Here is a 10360-nt window from a genome sequence, read left to right as displayed (position 1 = left end):
TTTACAGCTTCACCACCTAAAACACATCTCCGGCTTTCACTGACTGGGGGATCTCCTGGCGTGCCAGTTAGGGTCCCAAACCCACCTGACTGTAATGCCAAAGGCGCCGATGGCAGTGAGCTAAAGGAGAGTGCATTCGGTGGGAATTTTGCCTGGGGAAAATGAACAACAGCTGAATAAATATTACAGGATACGTCCCTGTCCTTGTGATTGTTCTGTGAAGGTTCCCATTCAGTGTTTGAATTTTTGTGCAAGATGAAACTCAAGATACTCATCCCCATCCATCCCCCTAGGCTGCTGCAGTCTCTCTCTGCCCCAAATTGCTGTCTTTCACCAGGTCCCCAACAGGTTCCATGGGTGAGGATCAGGGGATCCCAACCAAAGACCATCCTTTGTGCAGGTACCAGGGACAAGAGAAGCCTATGCAGAGGAGGGGAGTGGGGATTTCCTGAGCACCCTGGTCTGATAGCGATGCCTTGTCGTGCTTCCACCCCTCCATGCAACAAAAATAAGAAGCTGTGGTAGGGCAGAGCACTGTTGCTGAGACATCGTACTGCCGAGAAAAAAGGAGAAAAAAAATGATGTATATAGAATAAATAGAATTCCTAATTCTAAAAGCACATACTGATAGGTTCAAGAAATTAAATTTAATTAGAATTTGTGATCTTACAGATGCTGTTTCTGTATCTGAAAGTCATTTTTTGGAAGCATGAGCAACGATTTGTGTTTCTCTGGGAAGGAGCGCAGGTTAAGCGTCGCAGCGCTGTCTCTCTGCTGGCTCTAACTGCTGTTGGGGAGGTGCGTGACGGCCTCGAGTTGTGCATTTGCAGAGAAAATATCACACCGGCCAGATGCTCAAGTCTGCTCTTTCTGTGCAGAAAAGCCCGTGCAAGGCGAAATACCAGGAAAGCGCTCGGCACATTTTCCCGACGCTTGGTAGAAGTTAGCAGCAAAGCACGACTGTTCCAGTTGGGATCAGACAAACCATTAGCTATCAAAGTCCTAAGTCTAATTAACCCCCAAAATTGACTGACAAAGATCATTCCTCTTCTATGCTGCCTAACCGGTTATATGTACGCTGGGCATGCAGTACCTAAGTCAGATGCCGCTTTGTTATAATTAGGGCAGCAAATTTTGTTTTCTGTTTGGTACTTGCTGTTACATATTGCATGTAATGTATGGCACTGTTAAGGGAAAAAAATTGGAGTCAAAGTGCCTGGAAAGTTAGGTCTGCTCTGTAGCACTGTGAGATTGTTGACATCTGCCGAGGTTGGAGAGCTCAGTAAGCAGGAAATGGGGTGTCACTCTGAGTGGTAGTTTACCATTATCCTGGCATCCTAATGAAGTGTCTGCAGTGCACAGAGCTTCTGGATGGCATCTTAACGCACGGCTAAGCAAAAGCACTTCTCTCCTTGTCACTGTCATCCATCTGCCTGCACCCTACTGTAGCCAATGGGATGGAACCATGCTACAATGTGCTATAAGCCATTTAGAGTTGCACATTGCATAATCAGTCCCATCAAATATGTAAAAAATGACTATTATTGGTTATTTCCCTCAAACTCTGGCACCTGGAGTTTGATGCATTAAAGTTTAACTTTTGTAAGTGCTGTTTTTCTCCCATTAATTCCACATATATTTTTGTTAAATGGGACTGAGTTGCAAACTCATTGTCCTGGGTTTTGCTAATGGATTGCAAAAGTTATATGAATATTCATTGTAAACTCCACTTTATATCACATAGGATGAATTTATCAGTTTCCCATACAGAGAGGTTTCACGCAATTCTCATTTTCTTTTGCAACATCTATTTCTGAGGCATTAATAAAAAGTAAAATCAATTCAGATCACAAATTGGTTATTTTCCTTATAGCAAACATTAGTTAGTTCAAACACTTTTTATAGATTTTTTTTTAAAGCAAGAAAATATTTTACAGTGTATCTCCATGAGACAATTGCCTCAGTGTATGACACGAGATTAAAACTGGGAATTTTATGCTGCATAGAGTAATACTAAAAAATCCTGGCACTGAAAGTATTACAAATAATTTTTATATAGAGATATATATACATACATGTCTGTATATTTTACCCAGCGTGACTTGCAGAATAGGAAGATTTACCCACTGAAGGAAGAGTTTGGGCCAGTTGACATCCCTGAAAAAAACATCAAGCCAAAACTACACTGTCTTTTAAGCAAATATTCACTCCCTGATAACACCAAAGCTATCAAGGACTGGGGTTAAGCATAGTGTGTCAGGGCCAGCTTTTAAAATGGGCAAGAGCAAGATGAATTGGCTAAGTCGGGTGTTTATTTATACAAACAAGAGGGCAGAACATAATTTAGTTGCATCAGGAATTTTTCACAGACATTAAAACTATAGCAAACAGAACAGCGGGGATGCTTGCACAGCAGCACAGTGGGGAAGCTCACAGAGCGTCTGCCCACACTATGGCTGGCTGTAGCCAGCGCCATAAGTCTCACAATTTCATTAGCACTCAAAAATCCACCTAAGCCACTCAGTCCCGATTAAAAAAAAAAAAAAGAGAGAGAGAGAGAAGAAAGAAATAAAGAAACAAATCAAAAAAGCCCCAAACAAGGTCTGTCTTTCTCTCAGCAGCTGAATCAGTCACAAAATGTTGGAAAAAACTCTTGGCTGGCAGATTTTGCTGTAGCAACAGTGTATGACGTTTTAACTGCAGTAGAAGTCTTTTCCAAAAAAACAAAGCAAGGTGAGAAGAGCCCTGGAAGAAAACAAGAAAAGCATGCTACTGAAAAGAAAAAAAAGAAAAAAAAAGATTAGATGACAAATCAATAGTTTGATATTTTATGCAGAATCGTAAATCATTGTTTTTTTCCAGCAGTTCAGATGTGAGGCTTGAGAGCATAAAAAGAAACCATGGCTCGTGATAAAATTAGGCATTAATGTGAGCCATAAATGCCATTTAACATTAAACATGCACGAGCAACTGAAATGCCTGGTAAAGGGAAATGGGTAAAACTATACAAAGTAAATCAGACATGAATAATGCAGCAGGTCTGAGGAGGGTCATGGGTCAGACTCCAGTACCTTACAAAATAATGAATGCATGTCAGGTTAGAGACATACATCCCTTCCTAGCAAACGTGAGTTATTGGAGATAAACCCTGGACTTCCTGTTCTGAAACAAAGTGGCTTGTTGTAAACATCTATGTCCATTTAAAATTAATGATTAAAAGAAAGATTCTGGGGGATTTCCTTAAGTATTCTTTATGGACACGAGTGCTAGAGGTTACTTTCTTCATTCATTTTTAACCAGCCACTGTTAATGTTACAGACACATCGTGTTTTCTTCTATGCTCAAATGTTTATCCAAAGCTCATTTGCAAAAGAGCTTATATAATATTAAGTGTTCTTTCAATGCATTCTTTATTTAAATATAAACAAGAGAGCATCTCCACTGTGTTGCTCTGTTAAATGAAGCCAGCCCTATTTTTAAAGACAGTAACCTAAATTCTAAATATACGTTCTATGAAAATATTACATAGAATGCCATCTGTGTTCACTGAAGAGTATCTGCTGTAATTATCACCTACAAATTTCCTACAAATTTCTAAAAGAAATGCAAAAAAGAATATGTCCTCTCATTCTTGATTTTACAAAAGTGATCGTGACTACAATTTTCCTTCTGAAATCTTCACAAAGAGTCTAACTTCCATAAATGGGAATCTTCCCCAGAATTTCATCCATTTTCACAATAATAGAGTATAATGAAAGATAGCATTTCACTTTATCAAAACTGGTCTGTTTCATTTCCTAGACTTAGCTGGAGAATTTAGCAGCTGTTCAGAGTGTTTTCCTGCCTTTGCACAACGTATTTCTAGGTTTCATGGCATAGCACAGAGGGCAAAGCCTTCTCCATGGCTATTTATACTAATCCATGTTTAAAGATTTACCCCCTCCATTTGAGAATGGTAAAGAAAACAGCTCTCCCCCCCTTTCTTTCCCCCCTCCCCCCCCCAAAAAAAAAATCACTTTCCACCTTCCTACTTAGGGAACTGAATGGGGAAAATTTCTATGAAACTGGGACTTTATAGAAGTAAAGCAACTGCATAGGTATTGAAACTGAAACATAAGATCTTGCATCTGATCTGTTAAATATTCCATCAACAAGGTCAAGAGTAAAGACAAGCTCAGCCATTAAACTGAAGTGAGAGTAAGCTTTAATGAAAAAAATAAGAAAGAATAACTAAAAAAAAAAGGGATAAAAAGAACAGTTTGTCCTCTTCACTTTCTCATGTGGAAAAAGAAATTATTTTATACTAAAAGAAATAAATAAATAAAGATAAAAAGTGTATATAGCATCTAAAAACAAACAAACAAAAAGTATCAACCATTTTAATGAAAGAGTGCTCAGTATTTTTGTGGAACTATAAAAGGGAGTGAGAATAAGTGTTATGGCAAAAAGCCTGGGCTCAGCAGCTTTGTGTGGGAAATGTTGAAATGTGACTGTGATTTATAATGAGAAAAGGTATCTACAACATACAATTTTCTACCTAGCTGCAAATAATAATTCATAGTGATGTCCCTTCCAGATAAAATACCTTTGCAATGTAGGACTCATGTGGTAAAATGATCATGATAAATGTCAGACCAGTGCAGGTAACGGCTTTACAAACCATTAAGATTAGCTGGCTCTTTTTTTTATTTGATGATAACAGTAACCATGCTGTGACTCTACGTGGTAATAATATCTCAGTACTGATAAATGCCAGAGCCAGGCAGAGGTGTTTATCATTCTCGGTTCAGAAATGCTGACTAAAGTTACCACATGTTGCCTGTTTTTCTTCTTTTAAAATAGGCTAACAATTAACAAATAGACTGATTTGCAAAATGATTTTTTGTATGATTTCTACGTATTCTGTTCTTCAGTGCAGAGCTAAATCTCTCTTTTCCTCTATGGCAATACCTACAGCATTGGTACAGTGAGATCTAAAATGAAGTTATATATCTTTGTAAATCTCACGGAATACTGTCTTTGTTTTAATGACACTGGTTTTTATTTATTATTTATTTTGCAATTAAATCTTACGAGAATCTGTAGGGAAGTTGGTAACTAACCTGATATCTTTCTTAATCAGCACAGAGAGCTCAGACACTTGCTTAAAAAGAGCGTAATAAGCTCTTACCATACTAAATTTCCTCACACATATACTGTACGGACAAATTGTGAGTGTATCCTTGTGAATTTTGTCCCAATCCCAGTGTTTTGATCCCATTGAAATCTGTTAAGCTTTCCTCAGCGAAAGGTAAAATAGAGTAAAATAAAAATGAGTTTTTATTGAAAAGTTGCAGCGGAATAGTTTCTCAAAAGAATTGATAAATTCTTTTGTATGAGTATGAATGAAGAAAGTATGAGTAAAATGAATAGCAAAATATTTGATATTTCCAAACACAATAAGGTGTAATGCTAGTGATAGAAATTCATAAATACCCCTGGGTTATGAGAATAAAGGAAACAAGGACTACATTAGAAGAGTGTCCACTGCAGAATTTGGATCACTGGATGAATGTAATTCCAAAGTGAAATTTCACTTAAGTTGTGGGTCTCTTACTACTACTAGGAGATATTAAACTTACACTGACAGTTTAATAGTCTAATAAAAGCATAAAAATGTAATTCTGCAAACCATCCTTTAGATGTAGAGGGCTTTTAATCATTGTAAATTACTCTTGCTCTCAATTAAGAACATGGAAGGTATGATACATTCTGTTTTTAACCACATATTAATTATGGCTTTTCTTGTTAAGATACCAGATGCAGTATTAGGCAAAGTACTATCCTAAATGGCACTCAAAATATTTTTTCTCTTTTCTTTCCTCTTAGAAATCCAAGACAACGTCACACGCATAAAAGCCGTAAAGACCCTGGTAAAAAAGCTCCCTAGGCCAAACTATGACACCATGGAAGTCCTCTTTGAGCATCTAAAGAAGTAAGTAGAACTGTAGTACAAAATAATTGATAATTTTAAAAGGAATTTCTGTGTGGTGTCCAAACCTTATTGGAAATGTCGTGCAAAATACAAAAGATAATTACGTTCTTTGGCAAAACGAAACATGATTTATGGTACCTATGTATATCCTATTTCTGCTCAATACATTGGTACGTCTAAGCAGAAGCTGCAGTTTTTCCTCCCTTGGTGCAGTTAGATAGATCAGAATTACTCATGAATGCTGAATTGGGCAAATTCACCATGTTCCAATGTGCAAGTCTGACTTACTCCAACTGCAGTTGGAATTACTTTTGGATCAACATATTTTCATCATCCAGTCCTTGATGTTCAGTTTGCTTTCTAGCACTCATGATATGCTGAGGCATGCATTAACAGAAAAATACTTACTAAAAAAAATATGCTATTAGCTCTTGTATTACCTGAAGAATCTTGTAACAGCACAGAATGTCTAAGAAGTAGTGAAGAGTGACTCGGAAGTACACCTTTCCTCTACTAATGTTGCTGAGATATGACAAGAGGCAAAGAAATTATACTGTGAGGCTCCTCCTTGTGATTCCTCTGCAGTTTCCACACTCACCGAGTTCAGTTTTTAAGAGGTTTCAGCCCACAAAGTCTACTCATGATCTCATGTTCACCTTGGGTTTGATTTTCATGTTTTGCAGCGTTAACAGTAAAAATGAATATAGACCACGTGCTCTCGTGGAAACAGACCTGCAGCTGTTTTACGTGATGAATGACTGTGCAGAAATGGCAGACCACAAGAGGGGGTCTTGTGGTCCTATAAGCATATGAAGGACATGATCCTGTTCCTCCCCTCTTGGCTGTCCGGTATTTAGGACTAACTAGTGCCATTTTCGCACAGTTACTTTTTAGCCAAACAACCCTTAAAATCCAAGGGACTAGGCAGGATTGAGGGACCAGTGCAGTCTCTGCACACAGAGAAGCATTTCATGCCAGGATTGACAAAATGAATGAATGACTGCAAATAAAAGACTGCTGCAAGCTTAAAATGAATGATGCCTTTATGCAGACCATTTCTGTTGCATTCTCCTGACACGTATATATTAAAGATCCTTTAACTTGTCGTGTAGCATCCAGCTGAACAGGCAAAATGAAGTCCATATAGCTGTGGGAATGTCCCTATTTAATTAGGGATGGAAAAATTTTAAACAGGCCATAGAAGGACTTAGTTTGCCCTTGCCGAAAAACGTTTTCTGTGTATTCATCTGCAGTAGCCTGTGCACATATTCTCTCCTTTTGAGGGTTATTTGGAGAAAAATGATAATTTATTACTGTCAATGGAGGACTAATATGGAAAATCATTTCTTGGGAAAAGCCTGTGAGCAAGAAGTGGGTACAGGCTGTCACTGGACCTATACCATATACAAAATTTACAGCATCAAACGTGGCATCTATCCTTACATGAAGAAAGTTTTGTTACTATGTTTTAGGGGAAAGATATCAGGTATACACAACAAGTCTTTGATCTTATAGTTAAATCACTTGATTGATACTCTGGAGACCTGGGTTCAGTTCTTGGCTTTGAGAGGATATTTGGTGTGACCTTGGGTAAATCATTTAATCTCTCTGTGCCTTGGCTCCTTGTTTACAAAATGATGATAATGCTTCATTTGTCTATATTGGCTTTTTAAAACATTATCTATGAGGGACAGCAATTTTCTCTAACTGTGTATGTATAGAATAACTGGCAAAACTGGACCAAGATTGGTGTATTGGGCTTTTGCTGTTGTTTGGCATGGGTTTTTTTGTTGTTGTTTTTCTTCTTTTTTTTTTTTTTCCTTGGGGCTAGGGCAGGAAACAAGATACTTCTTGTAACTGAGATAATGAATTACCAATATTTCATCATGCATATATTCACAATATCTGGTTTGACTGCTGATGGGAGTGTGGATTCGTGGATGTACTGCGTAAATAAGCACACGTTCTTATCCAAGTATCACTGCAGAAAGCATGGTGAACACAAAGGTTTGCCAATGCAGTATAGTCACACAGTGATGTAGGGTAGAAAGATGTAGTATTTAAGCCATCAGAGCATTATGGGTGGGATCTCCTAAGTCTCTCTGAAGGAGGCCAGTCTCCTATGCCACACAAACACATCCCCAGGGAAGGAGAGGACTCTTCCCTGTCAGTAGTAGCAGAATAGATATTCTAAATATAAAAAAATAGGGAAAAGCTAAAATGTTCCCTTGAATTAATAATTAAAAAAGACAAGTCACAATGGCCCCATGGCTCCATAAATGGGAATATAGAAACATACGTGCATTACTATTAGTGGCAAGTTGTTTATATTATTAAATCAGAGGAAGTTCTAGTTGCCAAATATTTGAAAAAACTAAGTAAACTTGTTTAATTTGAGGCATGTTACTGCAGTCTGTATATTTGCTTGTGCAGACAGTAGTTCTTGCCAAAGGTGGAACTCATCTTCAAGGGGTTTCTCATGGGAGCAGATGAAGGACCTGAGTTAACGCTGTTTCTGTGGCAAGTGGGTGTTCAGCATGAGAAATCAACTTTAGCCCAGAATGCTATGTTTATCCTAAATTGCAGATTACAACAAGGATGCACTATGGTCCCATTCTGCAGTGCTTCAGTCTGCAGAAGCAGTCCAGATTAAGCACATGTAAGTGCACTTCAGGTGGATCTTTCCTTAGAAATCCAGACAAAGCAACTGATGAGAGAGTAAGAGAAAGGCCTGGCAGCAGGGATTAACATCAGTAGCATATATATTTCTTAAACCATGCCTTCGGAAGTTGCAAGAAGTCACAGTGTAATATATGAAGCCAGGAGAAGGATTAAATGCTTGTAGTTGCAGTACCTGTTCTTCTGAGTATTTTGAATTTGATGAAAAAAAGTCTGCTATTCATTTTTGCATGAAATTTATACCGCCACTCATATAAACAGAAGAGAAAATATGGAGCTGAACAGATTTATTGTATGGCTCTTTCCAGTCTCATATAACAAACTGCATTGTTAGGATTCATGTTGAAAATAATTGAGTCCAGCTACTATTAGGTTTTTATGACCTCTTCCTGAAGATGACCAAATCCAACATTACAAAATACATGAAAGAAGAAAACAAACTAATAATAATAATAATAATAATAATAATAATAAAAGAGTAAGGATTTTTTCAAATAAGGGCAACATAAAGCAGCCTGTTCTATTTGAGAATGCTTGGAGTCTTTACCTGAGTATACAGGCCATATGTTTATGTTCTATACATTTGTGAAACAGTCACATTTCCTCAGGACTCAGCTCTTCCCCAGTACTTATTTACAAGTGGTTTTTACTCCCAGACAGAGTGAGCTAACCGCAGCTACCAGATAAAAGTGACAGACCATTCTGCTCCTATTTTGCAGGCATACACAGGGCATAGGATGATGCAAAAACCTTGCGGTGTCTCTGTGCACAGATGTGAACATAGAACAATCCATCCCTGCCCAATAGGACAATATTGTCAGCGATAATTTATTCTCATAACTATAATTCAGTTGAGTCAGAAGGACTTTTCCCTCTTTAAAGATCTCACAGCATTCTATGATCAGCACCTAACCCATTTTTACAACAGCTATCACACACCTCTTAGGAGACGCTAGGAGCTTAAAAGACTTAAAGACTCCGCATAAACCAGCAGTATAACTGAAAAGCCTAGAGAAGGTTGGGTTTTTTATTGTTTTTTTTTTTTGCATGGAATCCTCTGCAGAGAGCCCCAGACCTTCTCTCCCCCAGTGCAAGATGCGTGAGGGGAGGTGGTGGCTGCGGGCGCCTGGCTGAGCCCCGTGAGCTGTGCTCCGAGCTGGCGCACTGGCCGCAGCTCTGCTCCAGGAGCTGTGTGCCTGCATTACACAGTGCTGTGCCTGAGCTAATAAGCTGTGCTTATTAATGTTAAATTAATGAATCTCAGCCTGCTCTGCTTATTAGGTTGAGCTCCGTGCCACCACGAGGCAGCTCTGCGGCTCCCAGGCCTGAGCTGTCTCACATCTGACCAGGCTGGAGCACAGGGCAGCCAAGCTGGAGTCTGCCCTTACACATCCATGTGGGCACCTCTGCAAAGGGATGCACTGCAGGCAAAAGCCCTCGCCTTGCTTATTATTCTCCTGCACAGAACAGGATAATACATGTTATTTACAAAAGTATAAAATGGATGTGGAAATAATTAAACGGGAAGACGGGGCCAGCCTGATGCAACCATCACTCTCCCTTACGTGGAAAGCACTGAACCCAGATGCCCAACTGTGGAAGATATTCTTCCAGCAGCAGCATCTGCCTCCTTGGCAGGCACTTCAGGCGAGTTGTCTGGGGAGCTCTGCAGTTGCCTCTTGGTCTGTCACGTGGATCTGTTACTGT

General features: G+C 38.9%; 1 protein-coding gene across 2 annotated transcripts in view; it reads left to right on the top strand.

The window, feature by feature from the left end:
• The window catches only part of ARHGAP15 (Rho GTPase activating protein 15), a 319740-nt gene that overhangs the window by 290197 nt on the left and 19183 nt on the right, over positions 1-10360 (top strand). For both annotated transcript variants that reach the window (XM_052676132.1, XM_052676133.1), the window contains exon 14: positions 5869-5974. In XM_052676132.1, coding sequence (XP_052532092.1) covers positions 5869-5974 — 106 coding nt within the window. The remainder of the gene's footprint in view (positions 1-5868; positions 5975-10360) is intronic.

This window comes from Tympanuchus pallidicinctus, unplaced genomic scaffold (genome assembly GCF_026119805.1).
Source record: "Tympanuchus pallidicinctus isolate F22 unplaced genomic scaffold, pur_lepc_1.0 scaffold15, whole genome shotgun sequence".
In the NCBI taxonomy this organism is placed as follows: domain Eukaryota; kingdom Metazoa; phylum Chordata; class Aves; order Galliformes; family Phasianidae; genus Tympanuchus; species Tympanuchus pallidicinctus.
The sequence above is the reverse complement of the archived record's forward strand: the minus strand, read 5'-3'. Positions and strand labels throughout refer to the sequence as shown.